At 39.4% G+C, this 26,385-nt stretch overlaps 1 protein-coding gene across 1 annotated transcript in view; it reads right to left on the reverse strand.

Moving 5' to 3' along the window:
• Positions 1 to 351: 351 nt before the first annotated feature.
• smyd3 (SET and MYND domain containing 3) overlaps positions 352 to 26,385 on the reverse strand; it is a gene marked incomplete at both ends in the record, with an annotated part of 69,344 nt that continues 43,310 nt past the window's right edge. The window contains 7 exons of the mRNA XM_083900461.1: positions 352 to 450; positions 551 to 659; positions 7,320 to 7,494; positions 8,412 to 8,499; positions 10,441 to 10,551; positions 11,317 to 11,419; positions 16,094 to 16,161. Of these exons, the coding sequence (XP_083756587.1) occupies positions 352 to 450; positions 551 to 659; positions 7,320 to 7,494; positions 8,412 to 8,499; positions 10,441 to 10,551; positions 11,317 to 11,419; positions 16,094 to 16,161 (753 nt within the window). The remainder of the gene's footprint in view (positions 451 to 550; positions 660 to 7,319; positions 7,495 to 8,411; positions 8,500 to 10,440; positions 10,552 to 11,316; positions 11,420 to 16,093; positions 16,162 to 26,385) is intronic.

Below are 26,385 nucleotides of genomic sequence, written 5' to 3' on the forward strand. Positions count from 1 at the left end.
GATTTACCACTTTGTCCAGTGGATACATTATAAATGACGGCAATGTGCCGGCTAGAGTGGGCATATGATGACTTTTCCAAATGCTAACTGCTGTAAGCTGCCGGAGCTTCAGTGACGCTGACGTAGTTTCCTGTGTCTCATTTGCATTTAAAGAGCGTTCTGAACAGGGCTGTTTTGGGAGGGTGATTGAACTGCTGTGGTGCTTCATCCTTAAGCTATTTTGACCAAAACATGTCACAGACATGTTCGGTAGGACACCAGGGGACTAGGTTAACTTGTAGAAATAGGGTATAGCGTACTCTGAGACATATGTACGAGGACAGGACAGTGAAGCAGAGCAGTATTTTTGTGTCAGTGATCCAGCTCTGTGCGACATTCTTCCATCTTCATCAACAAGTCAGTGGTTATCGGGTGATCTTCACCATGAGTGAACTTTATGATCTGAAAGGCCTGTGAAAGACGAGGAAAAAATCACACATTTACTGAGCAACATCTTAGCTGTTGGAACAACATGACAGCAATGTTGGACAAAACTTTCACCCCCCCACACCTGTTTGAACGTGTCCAAAGCTTCGTCGATATGTTCCAGGTAATGCTGCAATTTTCCCACTCTCATCAGCTGGACTCCGTGGACTGGATGAGGATCAGGGAAGTATTGTCTTTATGGAAGAGAGAGAGAATTATGACACAAAAATCTCCTTCTTACATCTCTATGTGTGTCTTCTCTTGACAGACTGTGTACATCAACATTTCAGGGATAGATTTTTACCAAACTTGATTCACTTTGATGATTAACTTTTGACACAAATAATAGGATTACAGACAAAACATGAAGCTGAAATGGATGAAAATAGAAAATAAAGACCTCTCAAAAATAGCATAAAACCATCACTGTGAAATTTCATTTTAAAGACTCAGGTTTTGCAGTTTCACCAGTACCATCTTGTTTGTGCTTGTATTCAAACAGAAAAGAAATGAGCTGGGGAAGATTTGAGAGTGTGAATACCATCATGTCATCCGCTGTCAATCAAACTATAACCTCCTTTTTTTATCTAACTGACTCTACACGAGACCATAGTTTACAAAACTGACACTATGCTGTATTACAGAAGACCTGAAACTAATGATTGAGACCATAAACTCAGGAAAAAGTTTACTGATGGTATAAATAAAACTTCCACATTGGCTTCACTTTCCTAACCTGGAGTCTCAAACAATTTCTGATACTCAGTCTATGGGATAAACCATTGATTCTTCATCATATGGAATGACTTACATCTTAATAATGTCATTATGAAATGACAACAGTTCCTTACCCATACATGAAAACGGCCTTTATACTGATCACACAAACACGCCACATAAAAACATACACACACGTGCTGTGAAGTTCAAACAAACACATTCATCACCCCCCATTCAAACAAATAAGTGGAACATTCCTGGCGCTGTAAACATGAGTGCACACCAGGGGATCTTAAGAAGCAGCTTTGTTGTAGGTAAACACCGGAGTTCTCAAAAAAACTCATTCATCCAACTCAGCTTGGCATTTATCCTCTTTTCTTCCTCTCTCTCCTAATCTCTCTGTTATCTTGCTATTTCACCTCCTCTGCTCCACTCCTACTTGTTTATGTTTGCATTTATTTTTATTTTTTCTAAACCCCAGGGATTAAAGCAGGTGATATCAGTCGATCAGTCAGCCAGGCGTCGTCTCTCCTTTCTCATTCGTCTTCACCTGCCCTTTTAATTCTCCCCTGCATTTCCTGTTCGCGCTTGTTTACCCACGTTCGTTTATTAATAACATAAAACCACTGTACGACGGCCCCTTAATGCTCAGTGTGCGAAGCACAAACCAATCTCCGCTTCCATCCTCTCACCTCATTTAAATGTCTTGTCTCATGCAGTTACTCTCCCTGACAAACACAAAGAGCTGTAAGTAAACACAGAATACACATGAATACACAATCAGCGCTGGACTGATGTCTGAGGATGCAGCGACACTGAGATAAGGTCAAATTGAATCCACTTCACCCTTCAAGTGTGCACAGACAAACAAGAGGGCTCGATATGCTCTCAATCCAATAAACTGTGAGCAGAGCCAGCGCTGCATCTGCTATCAACACTCTAATTATATTCTTCATGAACTAAAAACAGGGAGGAGCCTTGGTTAGCAGCAAGCAACAATATCACAGTCTTTTTCCTTCCTAATACTTATTCAGATAATTAAACTCTATACCATATAGCTACCAATCCAATATCGTAAATAAAAACAAGCTACATTTAACAGTTGTATGGAGGTGATTATTATTATTAGGTGTGGGTCAATATATAGATTTGGTGATATACGGTCGTCGTCCTTCCTCGTGCAATATGATAATAGATAAGCCAGGGAAAATATCCATATTTTAATTAACAAATGAAGGCGCTCTAAAGTAAACAGTCCCTGCCTGTTTCACTTCGCTACTTGATGTCTCCTCACGGTGGCGCTGCTCAAATGAATGAGGGAAACTTGGATGGAAGTTACCTGGCCGAAGAAGAAGAGGCATAATGATGGAGGAAGCTATGTTAAAAGATGCACTTTGTTCTCTTTGTTGTGAATAAACACAGATATCCTGCACTTTTTAACTTTTCACAGACATTGTTTTCTTCATTATTATGTATCGCTATACGATTGTCTTACAATATTGATAACAACAGAATTGCTGTATCATGATGTTATTGGTACTGTGGATCATGTATCGGGTATCCTAGTATTGTGAGTTACTCTGTGATTCCCACCCCTAATTATTATCAATGGCTCAGATAAAGCCCCGTGGAAATTAAACTCACAGTGTGTAATTTCTGCCACAACAGTTATGTTTTGATGACTTCAGGAAGCAGCGTGGGATCGTGGGAATTATTGTCTCGCTGTTTCGTTTGGTCCCTCATTTGTTCCTCATTTCATCTGCATTTGTGCTTCACAAAAGAGCTCTGACGGAAGCAGAACATGCAGAGGAGTCATGATCCATTAGTGACAAATACACACAATAACGTTAAAGAATATTTCCTTACTCACTCTGGCGTTCCATAGGAGGTTATAGCAGAGGCGGTAAAATGAATGAATATGTATTTCATATTGGTTTCATCATTTTGGGATATTTTAATGTAGAAATATGACATGAGATCACAGAGATCGACGTCATATAACTTATGTTCTTATCTAGTTTGAAAGTGTTTACTGAAGAACAACAGGTTTGGTCCCAAAAAAATAAAAGTCCCTCTTATTTTTAATTGAAAATAATAAGGTTTTCTGAATCGAGTGAAATCCAAGTCAATTAATTAACTCGTAGCGATGAGTAATTTAAACCTCTGTTTCTTCGCTGATCATTTTCCGGCTGCTTTCTCTCATTTAGCAGCTCATTTGTTCATACCTTCAAGCCTTAACTGAGTTACCAGATACAGCGATGGCCCCCATTTCTGTGGTTAAAATGGAATCATTCAAAAGAAAAGTTCAAGCACTAAATCAACAACATTAGTCCTCCATGAATAATAACAAGTTACAATATTGATTTAATTATCAGGCCACTGATTAAAGTAGCTGCAACATGCAAGCGCTCGCATCCAGACCACACACCAATTATATTTCCTCTTTACACATAAAACTGCACACAGCCATTAAAATAATTTCATTAACTTGCCGTCTCCTGGCATCCTACCTACTTTTCCCCCCAGAGAATGAACTGAAGAGAAATACAGACGAGCCGTACGTAGCTATTTACAAAGCCATAGCCATCAGCTATAAGTAGGAGAGATGGCATGAAGGGAAAAATTAATAGTTGTGGAAAAAAGCGGAACATTTCAAGACAAATGCTGTGAAACTAATGAGGGCCTTGTTTGGAACAAAAGATCCACAGCCTGCTGTTTGGTGAGGAGGAGACATGGATTATTTTACCATGCACAAAACCAAGGAAGGGGAACGAAAACAAGGGAGGAGAGATTAGTATTCGCCTTAATTGTATTTTGTTTTCTGTCAAATGCAACAGTTCAGCTCAGCACCACCACCATTAAGCAAACACAATCGCCCTTGCATATGTCACTATATAACGTTTAAAGATATAAATTATTGGACTGAACCCTCTTTGCAGAGACATGCTGGTTTTCAGTCCAATAAAATATGCGCGCTTACACTCGAGAAGAGTCGTCTAACCACCAAGCAAAATCCTCCACTTACTTAAAGAATTGCTTTTTCATTACGCCTCATCCTGGGTTTTATATATCAACCAAGGGGAGGGGGGTTGTGCTCCCATTTACAATATTCTACAAAATGAAACCTAAGACTGGAAAGAAACCTGATAGTTTTACGAAGGAGAAAGGCTATAAAATGGAGATATAAATACGGACTGAAAATACATAAATGCCCAAAGAACAATATGACATCTGTGATCCACAGATCCTTAAACCACTGATCCACACACCTGCCCTCTGACGACAGCTGACTTCAGCCTCTGAGTGCCAGCACATGAACGACAGGCAAATTGGCGACGGCTGCTTTAAGACACCAGAGGAAGTGCTGCACTAAATCTTTGCAGTAGTCAAGTGTCGGCCCAGCATGATGCCACCCGGGGGTTTGTGATTTGAGGTTTGATTAGCATCATCTAGACTTTTTATAAATCTAGAGGGTCCTCACAGGATTTAGATGAGCGGTTGGAGCTGGAGAGGAAGTGAGTAGCGCCTGTGAGGACGGGCAGGTCACCTTGTGTGCCACCTAAAGCAGAACCTGTTTTATCACCTATTTGACTCTAAATGGGGCCATAATTTTAAAAAATGGACATCGTGCTGTATTGAAGGGGACTTGAAACTAGTGATTGAGATGATAAACTCTACAGGAAAATGTTTATTAATACTATAAATCAAGAGGGAAATAGACAAATTTACTCATACACTTACATGCAAACCAATGGAGTCAGCCATTAGTCTTTTTTTAACCAGGTTAGTCCTGTTGAGAAATTTTACACAAAAGAAACCAGGCCAGGACAGCAGCACCAACAAATACATAGTGAAGACCTATTCACTTAAGAGCAGAACACACTAACTAGTTTGTAAAGGATCTCAAATCTTCACCTCAAGCTGCATTGGTAAGGTTTACTTAGCATTTTCTGAATTTATTTGATTTTTTTTAGGAGACATATTATGCAAAATCAAATTCTTTTTGACTCACTGATGTTTGTGTGGTCCTCCTCAGTTTAAGTACAGGAGATAGAGATTGAATTCCGCACTTATTGCTACGTCATAATGACACATTCCTGGAATTGTTGTCGAGGTGAGGACAATAGTATCAGGAAGAGTGGAAGTCCACAAAGTGTTCTATTCTTGGCTGCACAGTGCAGCACAGAGTTCTACACAAATTTCCAGCCTCAGAGGATTATGTGTCCAGTAGATACATTTTATATATGACTGTTAGTGTGGGCAAATAATGGCTTTTCCAAATGCTAACTGCTGTTATCTGCCGAAGCCTCAGTGACGCTGACGTAGTTTCCTGTGTCTCATCTGCATTTAAAGAGACAGGAACTCAAAACAGAGCATTCTGAACAGGGCTGTTTTGGCAGGGTGATTGAACTGCTGTGGTGCTTCATCCTTAAAATTTTGACCAAAGCATGTCACAGACATGTTCATTAGGACACCAGGGAACTAGGTTTACTTGGAAAAATAGGGTATAATATGTCATTTTTAAGATATTGTAGTTTTAGAAAATTGCACACTGGCTTCTCTCTCCAGACCAGAAACTGTGTCCAGTTTTGTTTTCTACAGCAGTGCCATTTTATCTGGTTGTGTCAGGCATTACACAGAATCCCTGTCATCTTTTATCAGATAAGGGAAACCAACAGTGATGAAACGATGCTGAGGATTTTTGGGCACCGACCACAAACTATGATGCCCCTGGTTCATTTCTGATGAAGGGGCCTTTGTTGCATGTCGACATTTCAAAGGACTGAAAAAGCCTTGACAATACTTTGCATTTCATGTGGTGAACACCAGCACGTTCACACAGCCTGACACTGTGGCTGCACTTCACTGATCTCCTGAGGACACAGTCCATGCAGAAACATCATGCAACAGACACTTTTTCCTCCGAAAACCCCCCGAAAATCCCAGAGAGATTAGTCTTGGCTCGTTTATTCAGCGGGAATAACACACAAAAAAACAATAAATCACTGATGCGGTGCAGCTCCGGAAAACTTTCAGTCCCCTACAACGCGCACATATATCTACATGATTTCATGAATACATTAACGTGCGCTCGTGTGTGAGCATAATTCTAGCGGTAAAATATGTTCAGCCCGGCGCTAGCGTAGGTGCAGGGAAAAGGTCCCTCTATACATCAGGAGCCGAGCAGTGAAACTGACAAATAAGAGCAGCAGAGAGAGCGAGAGAGAAGAAAGGAATAAAGAATGAGGGGAAGGACGAGAGAAAGAGACAGAGAGAACTCCTGCAGCTATCTTACTTCTTTGTGAAGAGCCCAGAGGAAGATAGCAGATGAATATGGAGGAACCTCCTCCCACTCTCTTACTTGTTTCTCCTCAACAATTTTCTCTCTCCGTCTCTTTGATTCTCCCTTCAATTGTTGTCTCCTCCATCACTAAGCTTCAGCCCCAGCGCTTTTCTCCACACCTCTTTTTCTACATTTTCCACACACTATTTCACTTTTCACTGCTCTCCTGTTTAATATAACCTCCTCCAACTCTTATTTTAATACCTGTCATACCTCCTCTCTTCTCTGTCAGGTTGTTGATGACCTTTCACCCCACTCTCTACTGCTCCTCCCTCCTCTTTCTTTTATCTCCTCCTCGATTCCCCCCAAAACCTTCACACTATTTCCTCACCTTGGTTTTCCTTGACACATTTTTCTCTTTTTTTTTTCTTCTTTCAACTGACACCCTCCTTCTAATCATCACCATCTCTCTCTTTCTGGTGCTCCGTGGCTATTTAATTATTGATAAGCTGTGTTTGCTGTTTCCCATACATATATTGCCAGTGTTTGTGTGCGTGTTCCTTGACCAACAGAGCTCTGAGCAGATCCATCCATCCCAACATCTCTTTCTCTCTCACACTCTCCCTCAGTTCAGTTTTCCTTAAGCGTCACAACACATTTGAACAAAAATAGAACTATAAGTAAAAATTGTATATCCTATCAAGTTCAAAATAACAACACTAAAAACTGCCTCCATTTGATGAAGACATTTAACTCAGTAGATGCTCAAGTATAATAGCACAATGTTTAATGCTGTGACGGTTTCAATAAAATACAATTGCAGTCTATAAATAATTGTATTAATATTCACCTGTATACTGGAAGAGTCTTCTCTCCATATGTCAGAGCTTCCTCCCAGCGTCCCAGTTGAACACAGGCATCCAAAGCCATGTCTGTCATTCTGAGCTTGTAGAGGTTTTCGTCAGGTACGTCGTCACCGACAGTTGATAACAAATGACTACAGCTTTTCAGCAGTGCTTCCCAATCTGGAGGATCACTTAAGGAGGACCAACATATACAGTATTGTGCAAAAGTTTCATGGCACCTGCAGCTCTGTTGTTTTTTCTGTCAAATTCTGTGATCATTCAATCATACGACTTAAAGCTGTTCTCATATATTAGCGAGTTGTCAATGAGTTTAACTGATGCAACATGTGTATGTGATGCTCAAGCATGTCTTGAATAAACCTGGCGTAATAGACGTTTTTTACAGTAGATATTTCTTTAACCTGAAATAGTCGGACAAACACAGGGTTTACCAGTAACATTAATTAAGGTTCCACTCCAGTATTAACAGAGCTGTGTTATTGTTCAAGTGTAAGGGTAGATCACGCTAAATACTTGACATCTGTAGAGGAAGAAAAACTTACTTTTATACATAATCTTTAGAATCAACTAAATGTAAAACAGAAAAACTGTCATGTATAGAGGTTCAACACACTATTAGTACACAGAAGAAAGATGAATGTTTATGTAATAAGACCTACATTACAGTACACACCTTACTGATTTTTAAGAGTAAAACAATATTGCTTTATTTTACCTATACTCATATGGGCAACCGAGTCAATAAACACCTGTTAACTCAAGCTTAGAGGGGTTATAAATGAGGATGATTACTCTTCTGTAATATTACAGAATATTTTTCATAGATATGTCACAAGGGTTCTAGCATAGAAACGAAGGAGGCAGCAGCCTACTACTTTAGTCGTGGTCTTGGCATATTTTCCGATATCCGATAATACATTTTAAAAGCCAATTTCTGCCAATGATATTCTGCATCCCTAGTTATAAATAAAATCCATAAATTCCTCACTCAGTCAACAGAAAATGTGCCAGTAACACAGAAAAGCAGACCATGGCTTATGATACTTCAACTGGTGGATTCTGGATGTCAAGGATACTGAACTCTGCTTTTTGCTCCTCCAGTTTGGGAAGAGCCTCCTTCAACAGACGCCACGTTGATTCTTCACCAGAGAGCATGAGGCCATCCTGGACAAAGAGCAAAGAAAAACAAAGACGACACTTAATCTGCTTTTTCAGACAAAATGATCTATGTGTGAAGGTGTGAAGGATCTAGCCAAGGCCTCGGGCCTTCGTTTGGAGATGAACATGTCTACGTTCCCCGACATTATATATGAACCGCAAACTCACAAGCAAGTCTGGACCCAAACGTCTGAGCACAGATGCATATGCGCACAGCAACACAAACACCATTACCTAGGTTTGTTGTCATCAGTCATCTGGCATCATCATGTGAAGATTAAAGAGAAAGAAGGATGACTGCACGTGTGTGCGCGTATAGAACAAAGGTGGACTGAATAAAGTGGTTGTCCCAGAGAATCAACTGAGTGCTTTCTTTTTCCGTCTCTCGCACGCAGACAGCTGCTGTTGTATTGAGTGTAACTAAGTGCAATATACAGGATATAGAGAACAAAGCAAGCGAATGAAGGCAGAGGGGAGAAAAAAATCAGCGAGAGACAGTGAGATAGTGGAAGTAAAACTGGAGTGGAAGAAGACGGACGGAAAAGAGAACCGCAGCTGATAGACGAGATGATTTTTCTCATTTTCGGTACGCAGTCAGACAGGAAGAGAGGTTCAGAGGTGGAGCGTGACAGAGTGACAGAGGAGGAAGAGCAGGAGATAAGGCAGACTGAGAGAGTGAAGGAGGCACGGGAGGTAGAGTAGGAGAGTACACAGTAACATGTTATGCACTACTGATACTCTGTGTAAGCAACGGTGGCACAGCAGACGTGTGTGTGTGTTTGAACTTCTGGTTGAACAGTTTTGGGAAGGGAGAGAGAGAAAGAAAGAGATAAATAAAGAAGAATAAGAGACATACACCACTGAAGCAGGGACGACAGTCAGAAGCTATCGTGTAGAGTGGGTCACGTCCCAAACTAAAGGTTGTGGGCTCAGTTTATGTGTGAAGGGAAAAAGCCCTGTATATACTGTAGATTTCCTGTCTGAATCTGGTAGTTCTTTGAGTAGTCATCAAGAAAAGAAAATCACTTTATAAATATAGAGCATTTATCAAAAATGGAAGAGCTGGTCAACCCATGGCCTAGAGGAAAGGAACTTAACTGAAAGGTCGATGGTTCAGTGACCACTGCTCCTGTGCCCAGCTTGTGTGTGTTCACTGCTGGTGTGTAATAAGATGATGAGATGACAAATTCACCATCGCTAATCACCAATTGGTTTGTGTGCACAAATGACTCATTTGAATTATAAATGTAGGAACTTTACAGCAGCTTTCCCATTTTGTATCACACTGCTGTGACCCAAATGCTTGACATTCATGTTTTGGCGCTTTTCCACTACACAGTTCCAACTCTACTTTTGTTGCTTTTCCATTAGGGAGAGTATCTGGTACCTGGTACTTTTTTTTAGTACCTGTTCTGGCGCGGTTCCACGTGAGCTGAGCCGATAGTAGTTTGTGTGTGTGGCGTATAAAACAATGTCACAGCAGCCGTGCTATGACGACTCCGCCTAAGTTGAGGAGGTACTATAGTAATGGAAACGAGACCAAACCGAGTAGAGTTGAGCTGTGCCATGCCGAGTCATGCTGGAACTGTATAGTGAAAAAGAGCCATTGGTACACTGGTAATGTTTTATTACAGACAAGTCTGTGTTGTTCTACATTCAGGATACAGTATAAAAAAACACAATATGTTACCAAACAAATGTTGCAAAAATATCTGGCATTTCCTGATGAATACAAATACTGAAACATAATATGGAGCTGTTGTTCTTCAGACACTACTGAGTTGAACACAGGAATACAGGTGGAATGTGATTTAAAAAAAACAAACAAACTGGTGAACATTTAAATCAAACTAATGTTTATAATGATTGTTGGTCATAGCTGGATCATTATGTGAAATTTTAAATAATGAATTTGGGTTTGAATTGATTTTTGTGTATGAATCTTACTTTATCTTTAGAGTTGCATCTCTGGCAGCAGCAGGTAAAAAGGTACTGCTCCTGCAGCTGTCTTTGTCGATCCTCAGTCAGAGACAAGGTCTCAATGTAGCTTATGGTGAGCTGGAAACAAACAATACAATGATCACGAACAACACCGACACCAGTAAAATGAACATCTTTGGACTGTTTACAAAAAGAGTTAATTCTGAACCATTTGATTACATTTATTTATTCACGGTAGAATTCTCACCCAGAGGTAAAGAGGACAGTGGAGGCGAGTAATAGTGGGTTAAAGGGAAAAAAGTGTAGGGCTGAATGATTGGGATCAAATATTTTATTGTGACTTTTCTAAACTATATTGGTAATGTGATTTGAATTCAATGTGCTTTTTATATCATTAACCTCATTAAGATCAAAAGCATTTAAATGGCGTATAGCATGTACAGCATAGGTAATGTCATTTTGGCACTTTGGCTTTGTGTGGATGCATCTCATCAAATACAGCCATGGGAGTGATGAAGTATGGAAAATTGTGGAAATCACGTTTGGGTTGCAGTGATATTTCACTTAGTGTTACTTATAACGTCCTCTAACGCCGTTAAATTCATTACACCATTAACATTTATTATCATCTCGGACAGTAACTGCAGAGATGTGATGTACATGGCTTTTAATATGGCCGGGTCTTAATAACACATCATTAAATGGCTCCTCCATCAATAACAATAGTGATTATAAAAAACATTCAGAACAATATTGCACATAAAAAAAACATGGACATAAAAGCAGAGGCTACTTCACAGTCATTAAAAACTGTTGCTGCTGCTGCTGCTATTAATGCTGTGAAAATGCAGTGTGAGCAGTTTCTTTTTCTCACATTCATACCTCCTCCTTAGGTTTGATATCTTGAACGGCTCGGAGCTGCAGGTTTGTTCCCTCAAACACCATCACACAGTTGGGCCTGCATTCATGGTTTAACAGAGATAGACTGAGAGAGAGAGAGAGAGAGAGGGAGAGAGAGAACAAAGCAAGGGGACGGAGGGAGAGAGGAGGAGATCAACGTGAAGGCCACAATCAGGCAAAGTCATGGAAGGTGGACATTGAGTGGGTACAGGGATAGAAAGCATATATGGGGCAGTAGCAGAGAGGAGAAGACGAGGGCTAGTATGCGACTTATATACACGTTAGTAAGCACCTAGTTAATGGTGAATATGTGTTCCCTAGTCTGAATTGTTACCGTGAATTCTACAGATCTGTAACTCCTTAAACCATAACGACTGGCAGATATTGAAGACAACATATTTTTGTCGCTACTGATCAATAAAAAAAGGCTTTCTGTGAGAGGAACTTGCATAACATAACAACAACAATATGAATACACGGCTTTCTCATTTTTAACGCCGCAGTGAATGTCAAAATGAATGAATAATTTAAGAAGAAACAGGTAACCTTTGTGGATTCATGTTGCCGTTGATGTTATTGTTCTGCTTCGTGAACAAAAAAACGATGTAACGTTAATTGTGGGCTGTGTAGTGTACTTCACGTGAAAATAGGCTCTGTCAATCAGGACTATGAGACCTGACGGTGGGAGTGTTTGTGTGTGTACAGCAGCAGAGCAGGGGGCGGACGGAACGAGAAGTGTCTATCCGTCAAACTACTGAAAAACTGGCTTTTTTGAGCAGTACGAATCACTTCTGAAACGACTCATGGGCACTTCTTTGTGTCTTTCAGTCGTTCTCCAACCTGTTTGCAGACGTCTCACTTTAACAGTGCAAAGTTGCTGTCGTGTCTGTCTGAACTGACATAAAACAAATCACTTCCTGAGTGTAGAATGTGTAAACACCGCTATAATGTTAGACACAATTGTTAATATAGTAAACAGATTTAAAAATGTACCATTATTATCATCACTTCCCGTTTTCTGTCAAATCTTTTTACACCAGGTACAAGCAGATATTCATAAATACAGTGTGGGCCAGGAATGTGCACTCTTATCACATAAACACACACACACAGCTCCACATGTCAGCACATGGCAGTGAGGGTAAACACAGATCATAGGAAGAACTGCTGCCTGCTACAGTATAATATACTGATATTATTGGACCCAGGTTTCAATGCCGAAGCCTAAATGTGATGTAATGTAGTGTTGTCATTGTGAGAAGTTAACCACACGCATACACACACACGCTCTCTGGGTGATTCCCCGGCAGCACACTAGGATAAAACGAGAACTCTGTTTCCATCATAACAAATGTCACTCTTCATTTCTGTTCTGTCTGTCACTCTTTGCTATCTATCTCTCAGTCTCTGCACACAGACACACACACACGCACACAGTTACACAACTCAATGTATACTCCACCTCCTCCTGAATCATTACAGAGACTCTTTACTCTTCTTCTATATTCATAATCCTCCCACACACATATTAATTCAGTATCACGACAGAACTTATTAGTATAATGATCTATAGCAACACAGGTGCAATAAAGTGGCCTATATTGAATGGACTAATCTAGTTTTTAAGACTGTACGCCTTAAAAACTAGAAGCATAATAAGCTCAGTCACCAGGATCACGTTGCTCACTTTACATTATTTATGTGCATGTCTACAGACTTGCAAAATTAACATGACAGTGTATATTGGCACAGCGAGTAACATATGTTTATGCAAAAAAGCAACAGAACAAAACAAAAGATCACGATTTTTCCTCACAGAGTCAACATCCTCTCCATAAAAACACACCTGCGTGAAGCGGTAAGCCCCTCAACCTCCTGATAAAGAATTATGTCTCCAATATTGAGAACTACTGTTTCCCATAGCCTGCAGAAAAGTAAACCCTGAACTCTTTTTAAAACCTTTCTGACCTGTAAAAAGTAAAAAAAACATTTGCTGTCGCTGCACACATGGCTGAGAAAAAAAATACTGAAGAGGTTCATCTGCTTTTATGACCCCTGCTTTAATGGTACTGTCGTATTCATGGAGTAAAAGAAGGGACGAAAGCGATAAAGTCTCTCTCTTTCTGTGTGTGTGCGTGTTTGTGTGTGTTTGTGTGTTGAGCCTCTGTAAAACCATCCGTTAGCCTCTGGCTCCAGTGGAGAAGCTGCAGGTTGAATATCAACTAGAAATCAAACCCTCAACACAGTGTTTTTTATCTGATGCAAGAAGCTCGTTAGCATACTAATTAGGTTAATTAACTAAACTACGTCTCACATTAAGAATATCTGCTCTACTAGCTGAGGCTAAGTACTGCTGGACATGGCAGGTTGAGAGGGAAATACTGAGCATTTATCTGACATGCAGTGAGAGAAAGGTTTAAATTATTTCCTCTTTGATATACAAACCAGGGTTATTATAATTAAAGGTGCATTATGGAATAAATCTAAAGCAACTGGCCATAAAACACCCCTAATATGTCACAGAGACTGAGGAATAATGTTCATATAACAAACTGAACTCACCAACAACAACAGTAAAGCCAAAATATTTGCATTAAAAAAAATATTTTGCAGACTGCAAATCATGTTTATGTTTTGAAATCATGTTTTGGCATGTGGCGCCACCTACCGCCATCTACCAATCATTGCAGTCAGTAGAGTCTCAGCTGCCGAGCAACCACGGGTTGCCAGTTACGTCAGAAAACGAACCTAAAAGACCTCGGTATATTGAATTTGAATGTAGTAACCGTTTTTGGCCACATTCTTACATATGGCACCTTTAATAAAACTAAACCTTAAACTAGCAGTGAAAAAATTAGTTAGATAACTGAAATCAATATAAAAACGACAATTTAAAATAAAATGCTACAATGAACTAACTCCATATATAATGATAATCCATATTTGGTGTCACACATTTTTTCATCCTTTTGAGCGTCTACAAGTCAAGGCTTTCTCTTAATACCTGAAAAACTAAGACCAGGACTGAAAATAAATAAAAACTAAAGTAAAACTACTAAATCATTTGTTGAATTAACTAAAACTAAACTGAAACAAATAAAAAAACAAAAAAACTGAAAAACTAAATAAAAATAAAAACTAATGAACATTTCAAAACTATAACAACCTTGATACTAACATGAAGTCTCACTTGTAGCTGAAGTCGGTACAATCGCAAGAAAAATGCAGCTGTTGACTGTTGTGAGAACATGGCAGCAGGTGTAACATTTCAGCAAGTGACTAAAAGATGAAGGCTATACATCCCGGAGAGAGAAAAGGATGTGGAGGAGGAAGACAGGAAAAAATGGGACAGAAAAAGAAAGAAGAAATTATGGGATAGGCCTTAAAAAACAGAGGGATCAAGAAAGAGAAGGAATGAGACAGAAAGGTAGACAGAGAGGAAAACAAAGAGGAGGATGAGACAGGGACGGCAGTAAACATTGGTCAAATGAGGAAAAGATGAGGGAGAGTGAGAGAAAGATGAACGTCTCCTTGAGTGAGATGGAGGTGTAGCCTCGCCACAGAAATCCCCCCCTCTGTTTAGCAAACCTATGGTTGCTAGGCAACCCAAAATATGAATAGGCAGGGGACCATCCTGCGAACAGCCCCATCATTTATGGATGAGTTACAACAAAAATCAATGGCACTCTCTCTCACACACACACACACACACACACTTACCTACACACACACACAAACACAGACAGGCATGGCTTTGGTAAAACCACAGTGACCATCTGACATCTCAGCACCAGCCAGATTAACTGGCCAGGATACCTGCACACTATGTACTGTATGTGTGTGTGTGTGTGAGAGAGAGTCGTTAACAACATGTGCAACAACCAGACCAAATCCTAGCCCTCACTCAGGATTTAGTGGTGGGATTACTGTGTTCACCACCCCGTTCATTCTAGTTGCTTTCACACCTGCACTGAAGCCCTGATCTTGTGTGAAGGGCCTCAATGTGAGAAGGCAATCGTCCACAAAAGTTGCCTCAGGCAATTTCCCGAACTTTTCCTGCCAGGTCCCCGGTCAAATCACAAATAAACGCGGCACAAAAAGCTCCCGATACTTCACAGCGAGTGAGTCTCCTGCTGCTCACGTCAGGCTCCACTGCTCGTCTGGGTGTGAATGACAAGACAATCTCCGTGTTCATCATAATGTGAAAGACAAACTCCTCAAAAAATGTCAGGGCCTAATCACAAAATGGCTTATGTGTATTTGATTTCTGCCAGAAGAATCAAACCTCATATTTCTCTCTGACACACACGCACACACACACACCATTTAAGTTTCCTGTCAACATCCTTTTTTTCAGGTTTTTGCCTCGCAGCCAAAATTTACGTCTCCCTTCTTCCTTGTACTTCAAAGACCTGTCAAGAGGAGAGAGGAGTATTTGGGTTGGAGCTTCAAAAGTAAAAGGTAAAGGATGGGGTGGGGTTGTTGGTCTACTCCACAGCTGCATCTACATTTTGTGGCATTTTATCCTCTACATAAGGGTTGCTGGTGCTAATCCCGGCTGACATAGGGCAAAAAGTGGGGGGCCAGTCCATCACAGGGCCACAGAGAGACAATCATCCACTCTCACACTAACACCTATGGTCAATGTGTGAGTGTCCAATTTCAGACAGGACACAATAAACCAAAAGAAAAATTAATGATGCTTTGTTTCACATTTTTATCTTCAGTGTGTGTATGTGTGTGTGCGCTTGTTTGTTACCTCGGATACAGGCCAACTCCAATCTCTTGCAGCTCTCCATCACAGATGGTGAAACAATTACATGTCACCTGACAAGGAGAAAAATATATAAGGTTAAAAAGGAGTGTGTGTGTGTGTGTGTGTGTGTGTGTGTGTGTGTGTGTGTGTGTGTGTGTGTGTGTGTGTGTGAGGGGGTGATTTTTGCCTGAGGGAAACGAAAACAAAACCTTTCATCATCTACGTTGAACATTAAATGCTGAAAATCTCTGGGGCACCTGCAGAAAAAAAAAACTACCCCAGCAGCTTTTTAATTGAAACACAACAGGCTCTGAGATAAAGAACATTAGGTTGAATGTGAAATTGGGGAAAACTTTCTGTTTACTAAGTTATAAGAGTAAATGGTTCTTTTTCTGTTTACCCTTTGTCGGATGGGATCAAGTGGAGGATAATGCAATTAAAAATGAATGGATGGCGATATATACAGTCATATACAATCACTTTTAATCTATGGATGTTTTTGTTTTCCTGATGATTGTCCATGAGATTACATTTTAAAACTGTAGTGTGTAACTTTTAAATAATAAAGTAGACATAATACCCTATTTCTGCAAGTTAACCTAGTTCCCTGGTGTCTTAATGAACATGTCTGTGACATACTCTGGTCAAAATTCCTTAAGGATGAAGCACCACAGCAGTTCTATCACCCTGTCAAAACAGCCCTGTTCAGAACGCTGTGTTTTGAGTGCCTGTCTCTTTAAATGCTCTTAAAATTGAGTTTGCATAATATGTCTACTTTAATAAAATAGATTATATTTTAAAGGTGGAGTCGATAACTTTTAAATATTCACAAATGTCCTTTAGATTCAAACCATTGTTAAATGAGTTTACACAGTGCCAATTAAACCCACATGACTCTTTCAAGATTTGTTTCATGTCATTACATTACACCTGGCTCACATTACAACAATAAAGTGAGACCGTTTGGACTATGAATGAAAACATTAAGACATGTGGCCATGAAATGCTTCAGAAGGGAATTCTCCTGCTCAAAAAAACCTTCTGGAGGCAACAGAATGTGAGACACAGCGAGATGTTTCCCATCCGGGACTAAAACTCATCAAAATGATTCAACTAAAATCTGCACTTGTATTAAACACAATAAAAGTCTGTCCTCATGGGAAATGAAGTTTTTCTTTTCTTTTTTTTTTAACTAAACTCATTGACTGTGAAGCTGGGTGGGAAATGTAATTACACAAAGACAATGAATCACTGCTTCTTTCTCTCCCACACACTTTCACACACTTCATTGTTATTCAGTTGTTCTCACACACATCCATCAACGGCACCATAAAACACGCATTAAAGTGCAGGGAGACAGATACATCATACACTACAGTGATATGTTGACAATTAATAAGAGTACATCAAGGCAGAGGCACAGTTTAGTTGTTTAATGTAATTTCTTTAAAAGCATTTATCATCCTTGGCAGGAACCCGTAGATGTTTGAGGTTATGAGTCCAGGCTCAAAGAGTTCCTGTTCCGTGAGAAATGTAAAACACTGTAAGAGTAAGTTGTTATCAGAGATAAATGAGAGCGATACGATGTAAACATTAACAATGAGATAAGGCATATGAGTAGTAGGACTGCACGACACAGTCGCTGTTTTAAGTTTGTCAATATACCTGAATGACTCTTTATTAGATTTATCAATAAAGATTAAAGAGAAAGATTAAGATGTAATCTTTATTAAGAAATGACTGATTTAATTTGACAGTTTGGGATCTAACATGTAAAGTTACCTTTCATTTTTCAAAATCAAAGTTTTTCTGTTGTTTCCTGTCCATACAGAATGTTAAAACCTTTCAAATTGTTCATCAGAGATACTGTATGATTAAAATGTATTATCTGAGATTTATTGGAATAATAATTAAATATCAAATGATGTCAACATTTTTATCATATTAGCCAACTTGGCTGTATCCCTCATGCCTGATGGAGGCCTGTAAACAGAGAATTGCTTTTAAAATAGCCTTAAATAATTAGTCAGTTATCACAATAGTTTAAGATTAGGATTTTTTTGCCAACTTTGGCAGACTGTCGGCGAGGAAAATCTTCCTATAGGCAAAAATGTTGGTCATCAAGTCAATAAAACTTATGGAGGAAGCCTTTCAGAGATGGAGATTTCTTTAGGTCATCTGTCTCATATGAAATGTGGGAGGGGCTTGGGACAGAGGGCTGCCATTCCAAAAAGTTGTTATTTAACAACCTGGACATGAGACTCATCAATCAACTCTGTAGGTGTCACCATTCAGTGACTCCTAAATCTGCACATCAGGGCGCACAAATCAGTGTATTAGGAAAAAACTCAGCATCGATTGATGACAGCAGGAATGCAGAGATGGCCGCGCAGAGAGGACAGATATTTGGGGGGAAGTGAAGGCAGCGTCTAAACAAACAGCGGTGAGACACTTAGCTGGGAGTAAATCTCACTCGATCACACACACGCAAACACATCGACCCCCTCGGGGGATTAGAACCAATCCACATCCTCAGAACTGACTGGTGGAAAAGTACACACAGAAATTACTTTTATGAAGGAATTCCTGTATGTTTCATCTCTGTCTTTCTTCCCCCGTTCTTTTCTTTCAGCTTCTACGTGAAGTCTGAGTCTGATTCCATCCACCAGAGAGCTTTCCCAAAAATGATAAATGAGAAGTGGACGTAAACTGACAGCTTCCCAACACTGAACGTGAAGTGTTATCTGGCGAGTATGTGGTGCTTATCAAACACGGTCTCTGGACAGTGGATGTCATCTGCACATCTGATTTACACTGCGTTTTGATGTAATAGAAAGGTGTTCTATTGCTTTTCAACAAGGTCTCTCTTGTAAAAGAGATTTCAACCTCAGTGTGACTTCTTTGTAAATATGACAAGGGACAACAAATGAAAAAAAAAATGATGCATCCTTACACAATAGCTGAAACAAGAAAATACTCTGAGATTATAGATATTGGCACTCTAGGGTACATATGCCTGATGTTTTTCATTTTCATTTAATTGCATGTGCAGAGAAATCTGTATAATCCTGCAAACAAACACATAGACAGACAAACTAACATAGAAATGGCACAGAAGACACTGTCTTGGTAAAGGTAAAAACTTAATCAACTGATTTTTAAGACAAATACCACAAAATGGTTGTAGCTTCTCAAACATCACTATAATTACAGCCTCTCCTGAACTATTATGATATTATCCATCTATCCTAAAACAGAGAAGAAAATGTAAATGGGTATTATTCACCATTAATGTCAAAAATAGGCAGAAAATGTGATGATGAAAATCCTCAGTTGCAGAGGATGTAGTGAGAATTTCACCTTTTTTTCCTCCTTAACCTCCTTGTATCTGTTCTTTGTATCAAGTGAATCAGTCCATGAACTCAAGTCTGCTTTGGAGAAGTTTACGACTCCATTACAGAGGAGCACAGCTGGACGAACAAATGATCCATCAGTCACCATGGTGATGATGTTCCTTCCTAAGAGCCTTACTTGAGCTAACCTGTATATTTTCAACCTCCCCATTCATAAAGAGATCACAGATGTGAGTATTAGTTAATGTAAGGTAGCACAATGGAATGGTTCAAGGATCACTTAGTCGTGTTCATGAAAGAGAGAAGAATAGACGTAGTCGTAATGCAGGTATTGTGCTGGTGGTGGTAAAAGGGAGCCGAGAAGTGTCCGTAAGCTTTAAAGAACGAGATCCCAAATACAAAAGGCCAAAATAAAACAGAGGTGTGTGAGATGTTTGGCTCCTTTATGTTGAATAAAGCCAGCTGAGGAGGTTCAGGTGTCTGTTTAGTGTCAGGATTTCTTCTACGGGAGGTTTTAATGGCTCCCCCAACAGGAAAGAAATCTTAGGGTATAGGATCTAGAACTTGTTGCAGGTAATAAATATTCCACCTGGCCTGGGAATGGCTCAGGATTCCTCAGGAGGAAAGCCTGGAATGTGATGGACACTGTATGTTATGTATATTGTCGCTTTTTCTGCTTTAAATTTCCATACTTATTTATCTTGTATTGGATTTTGCGTCTAACTCTTGTGCTGCTGTATCAATTATCGTATGGAACACATTGGTTAACATGCTGCCTCTGCAACTTGGCCTTGGAAAAGCAAAGTGGATGGATGGATGGATGGATGGATGGATGGATGTCCCTGCATCTATTAATTTTTCTGCTCATTAATTCCATTCAATCATTTTATTTGGGGGGTAATAATAGCATAAATCTTTCTGCCTGTTAGTCACAGTATTGTCAGATAGTTATATGTGGATGAAATGTGAGAGAACATGAGTGAAGGGTGTGAGCAGCCAGTGAAGTGGAAAATGAAAATGAGACCAAAAGCACACACTGTATCCCAACTGCCATCTTCTGCTCCGATTAAAACACAAATGACTGCAATCTTTCAAGCTAATGGTACATTTTAGATGCAATACTGGAACACTGGAAAAAAACTAAATGTTGTGAAATCCCTGGGCCGATACAATTTCAATTCATTTCAGCAGATACTGATGTTTTATTCTTGTTTTGTGCCAAGGACACAGAGAAAGTGTCTTCATACAAAAACAATAGAGCAGTTTTAAAGTCTTTCTGTCCTTCAGACTAGGTCTCTATTAAAATATATCAAAGTTTTAATCAAACTTTCAAAGATAAGTTAAAGGAAAATGTGCATTTATGTCCGTTTCCATCTACAGCCAATGTTGAACGTTAGTTCTTCAAGATAAGAAGTAGGTTGCACCAAATATAAAATCCAATTCACCTCAGAAGAAGGCAAAGGTTGATGACATTAATAAAGAGCAACAATAGCAGTTGATATCACATGTTCTGTTGATGCTTACATCTATTACTGTAGTAATATTTCCTTCTTATAGTTTCCACTACTTTTCCAGTGCAGCAAAATGCGGAGACGCAAAGGACATTTTAATCATGTGACTTCTAAACATCCTCTTTTAATCAGTAAAGATTTTTCTATTGCACTTCCCATTAACCTTTTAACCCATCTGATACCATCCTGTCCATGATAGGAGTTGGCATGCGTACTTCTCATGACCGGAACTCCTTGACCGTTTGTGATATCGAGGAAATTCAAAAACTACCGGAAAGCAGAAGAATAAAGCTTGATAAATGTATGAATAGATCTAGATCGTCGGAACGACTGTCCAATCACAGACAAAATTCACCAGCGCGTCACACGTTTGTGATGTCAGCTTCTCAATACTGTGATTCCAAAACGAATAACTGCCAAATATTGAAAGTGAACGTTATTTTGAAAAAAGGGGCAAAAGCACTCACTAATTTTACATTTTTTGACAATTCAATACAGCCATTAAATTAAAATAAATCCAGACGGCCTGAATATCATGATGGTCATAAGCGGGTTAACATTAAGACAATGTTTCCACCTCCCTCAAGGGTGAAACTTTAAAGTGATATTCTAAGGCTTCGGATTTTCTGTGTTTCCATGCACGTGTTCTTAAGAGCAAATCATTAATATGCTGAAAAAGCAGCTGATGCAAACCACCTCGAGTCCGTCTCTCCAATGTATAATTTGTTTCAAATCTTAAATATTGGTTACTGAGCAGTGAGCGTGTGCAGGCTCTGACACTCACAGTGAAAACATCATTATCGGTAAAACATCTCCGTTTTGGAAGTGATTAAACCAAAGCCATCAAGAGGAGAGAACTGTTAATCTGTTTGAAATATAAATCTGAGCTGCACGACTGCGTTGCGCTGACATTAAGTATTCATGCAGGGAGGGGCAGATCAAAATGATTCCAGTGACATTTTGGAAACATTTAGGGGGCGGCACAGTATCTAAAAGGATGGGTGGGTGAAGGGGGGGTGATAGGGACGGTGGGGAGTGGGAGGTCCTGTCATCTCCTATTGGAGCGATTGGATTGGTTTACTTTGTCCTGTCATGTCAGCGCAAAAACTTGTGACTGGATGGTTTATGTCTTTAATGTTCCTGGAACCACTTCAATTACTGTCAATCTGCTGGAAACTACAAAGGCCATCAGAAACAATCAAAGACCGCATCTGTGTATGTGTGTGTGTGTGTGTGCATTATATGAATGCAGTATTAATGCTTTGATAAAGTATTTATGAGCTAATCACGGTTCTTTCATCTCTCAACAGACAGGCAGACAAACAGAACGAGCAAGGAAATATGAACAAAATAATGAGGCTGAACATCATCTCTTTACCCATGTGCACTACTACACAGCTGCATTCACACACTTAAGTTAATTGTTATTAATAATAGCTCTCTCTGTGTCTCTCCTTTTAGTTGCAGTAAACATTACTTATTTCCAAAATGTGCACATCCCACAACAGTGGGAATAGAATAGTTTTGATGAACAATTATATGTAGAAAATATTTATTTCTCTGCAAAGCATTTCATACATTCTAGTATGGCAACAGATAATAAAAACCAATATAATTGATTGCCAGGAGCCTCCATAATCAGGACAATCAAAGAAGAAAAATGGGTAAACTTACTTCCAAGTAAAATATCTCTTCCTTGGGCAACATATCTAATAGTGATTTGTGTGCATGTTATTATTGCACTTTGATTCCCAATATAACATTTGGTTCAATACATTAGTTACCATATTTAAAATATGATCGGGCATTAATGGGTAAGATCGAAACCCACTCTATTTTGTCATGAAATGATGAGAATTGCATCGATTACTAAATAAATTGATAACTATTTTTTATAATTGATCACTTTGTTTTTTTTGTTTTTTACAATTAAAACAAGCTCTTTTTTCATGTTTTCAGTGTCATAAATGTGAATATGTTCTCACTTCTTTGCTCTATATTACAAAGAAATCATTAAAAGAGAATAGGAATCATCATCTTGACATTTGGGAAACATTGATCGAGATTTTCTGGACCAAACAACTAATTGATTAAACAAGAAAATAATATACAGATTATTGTGTTCTGAAGCCCTACTATACTGTATCTGCATTGAGCAGGAACTTGCAAATTCACTCCTGTAATACAGCATAAGCACCTCCAACAAAATGGTTTTGTCAACTTGCAAGTCAGCAACATGAGAGGCTTGAATGAACATCATACAAATGTTTGCCATCCACCACCCGCTCTCCCTAAAGCCAAGAGCAGAATTGTGTCAGCATGCTGATGGAATGTATATCTATCTATCTAGATACATAAGGTATACAACAGAAAATGCTTTTCCCAGATATTTCTCCAGCAGTCACTGGAGGCAGAGCAATGACGTAGGAGTTGATTCATTTCAAGGCTGAATTCAGCAAATAAAATGATTCCTTTCTTTCCCTGTTGCTTAGCAAAGGAGAGGCCCTGTCTGTGATGTGGATGAAATCCTCCTGAGGCTTGATCCGGCCCAGAGGCGCGATGCTGAGCTAGTATGAATGATTTACATCGCTTACTGTGAAGTACATGGTGTCGTTTTCTCATTTGTTGCTGCGGGTTTTCTTCTTAACTGTGAAATTGAATAGAGGAATAAAGAGATTTGTGTAATGATTAGAGCTGCAACTAACTATTACTTTCATGATCGATTAATCTGTCGATTATTTTCACGATTAATCCTTTGGTCCATAAAATGTCAGAAAATGCTGAAAAAAAAAAAAAACGTTGACCAAAATTATTCAGTTTTTAATGATTTCTTTGTTATGTGGAGCAAAGAAACAGAGACAATATTCACATTTAAGAAGCTAAAAAAATCAGAAAAATCTTGTTTTAATCAACCTCAAACTGATAAATCGATTATCAAAATAGTTGACCATTAATTTAGAAATCGATTAATAATCAATTAGTCCTTTCAGCTCTAGTAATGATTGAAAGTTTTCTGATGGCAGTGTTTGAGTTTTTTAATTAATTACTTGACAAGTCAAAGGTTTTGTGAGAGTGTAGCTCGAATTTTGGGTTTTGCACAAGGCTGTTCTGAGAAAGGGAGAGGAAGTATCAGGACCAAAAAAAGGAATACAATGAATTTAAATACAGGGGGAAAAATGTATTTCAATGAACCACTGCTCTACCTGATTCAGATTGTAAAACACCCAGTGGACTGAGCTCTACATCCGCCTGCTTTATATGCAGGAAGAATAACACTCAGAACGCTACGCTGACGACCAAGGAAAATCCTGTATGTGTCCTGAAATTCTGTGGACAGAAAGCTCCACAGATCCACAACATTACTTTATGGCCTGAGGTGAGAACTTAAGTTACAGTGCAATATGGAGGTCGAGGCCTGACTAAATCAGTGTGCAACTCCCTCGCTGACAAGAAAGCTGACACTGCACCTGACTTTATTACCATCACTACTATTCTGAGCCCGAGTGAATGTATTTGTTTTCCGTTGCCTGTGTGATAGCAAAAAAAAAAAAATGGCAGACACTATTTCTGCCTTCTGCTTATTCTTTTTGAAATAATTCTGAGAAACCCTTGTGGTTTCAGATCGGACTATCAACACTGGTCCATTCCACTTTTTCTTTTTCCTCCTCTCATTTCTATTCATCTCTTTATTGTTGGTTTAAGTTTAAATAACAGATTTGGTGCATAAAGAATTACACAATTACAACACAGCAACAATGGAAAAGGTAGACCTGAGAGCTGCTTGTTGTGATGTCTTTGACCTCCGATATTTTTGTACAGTAAAAAAGAAAGAAAGAAGCAAATGTTACATAAAGTACGAAAGCATGAAATAAAGGAAACTTAAATTAAAGTAAGGTTCAATCGGAGGGAAACGTTGTTTTCAGAGCAGAATTCTTTGTAGAAAATCAGTTTTTGCTGCTCGACTGCTCTCCTGTAGAACCAATTAAAAGGTGTTTCACAGAGAGGAGTAGCTCTTCCTTTCTTCTTCACTGTGTCATTTGCTGAACCCACAACTTCCCTCTCACACTAAAACATCCTCGACATCGACTATAACCTTGGACAAAATGTAAAGGTGATCACAAGCTGCTGAGCACTGGACTTCTGGTTTGAAAGGATGAAGCCACACTTTAGTGTTTCCTGCCTCTCGCCCAACATCAACTACATTTAGCTCTGGCATCTTCAGAACCCACAAAGGGTAAAACAATGTAGATATGTCAAGATAATGGGTGAGATTAATTGATGGATTTTAAAGCGGACCTAGACCGGAAGTTCCAATTAATGCTGTTTTTTAGTGTGTATCTGCGTCATTACCTTGTTTAAGAAGCCCTGAAGGTTCAAAACAAACAGTTCAGCCACTGCTGAGAACGCTGTGTTGTATTATAATCTCGGGCTCAGCGAGATCTCTAAAAAAAAACCCGGTCCGGTTACATAAACATCGGTTCTCCGGAACAGCAGATCGTCCTGCTCCGGGCACTAGTCCGGGCACATCCGGTTGCGTACATTGAACTGCAGAAAAAGAATAACGTCCGTTGTGGAGGTTTTTCACGAGCGACAGTGTCTTCTGACTCTGGGTCTGACTCTGGGTCAAAGTCATAAAAGGGACTGCGGGACGGGGAGTTGTGAAGAAGCTATTTGTTTAATTTTGATGATGAGTAGCAGTGCATCCACCGTTTCAGAGGGGGTAGCTGCGCTTCTGAGAGCGGGTGTGCTGAATATGTCACTTCCGGGCACTAGCCAATCACATGACAGTTAGGAAGGCTCTACTCTGGCTGGCCAATCACAACACAATCTGTCTTCTGGGGGTGAGAGTTCAGTCTGAAATATCGCGGCTCAGGAGAGCGTCAGAAAACACAGATTTCTATCCGCTCGTTTACAGCAATTAGGAGGTTTTTGACCATAAAAACAAGTTAATGTATGTAAGTAGACCTCCATAACTCACATATATGTGCAACAGGACCACTCTATGTGAGCTTTAATTAATGAACAGCAGAGCTCTGACTAAATATTAATCCACATTTAAAGCCATTGATAAACACTTGTGTTCCTGATATTGCATCTTCCTTTTGAAAATTGTGCTACCATACGACATTTGAATACTAACACATCAGATTGTGCTTGGAAAAATTGGATGAGTATGTCTGAATGATTCCAGGCCTACAGAACAAACACTTCTAAATAATCAAGAAGAGAATTGACAGATTACTTGAACCTGGGGTAAATGATGATGATTGTATCAATTCCCTTGGCAGAAAAAGCCACATAAATGGGAGTTTCGTCAGCCCCCACTCTAGAGGATAAATGGCCTTTCCGACAACCGTGGGTGTCTTCCAAATTTAGGCTGATTTAAAAAGATTATCTGGCCAAATTATCCTGTAGTGTGATTTTAACGTCA

This window comes from Microchirus variegatus (genome assembly GCF_963457635.1).
Source record: "Microchirus variegatus genome assembly, chromosome: 14".
Classification (NCBI taxonomy): Eukaryota; Metazoa; Chordata; class Actinopteri; order Pleuronectiformes; family Soleidae; genus Microchirus; species Microchirus variegatus.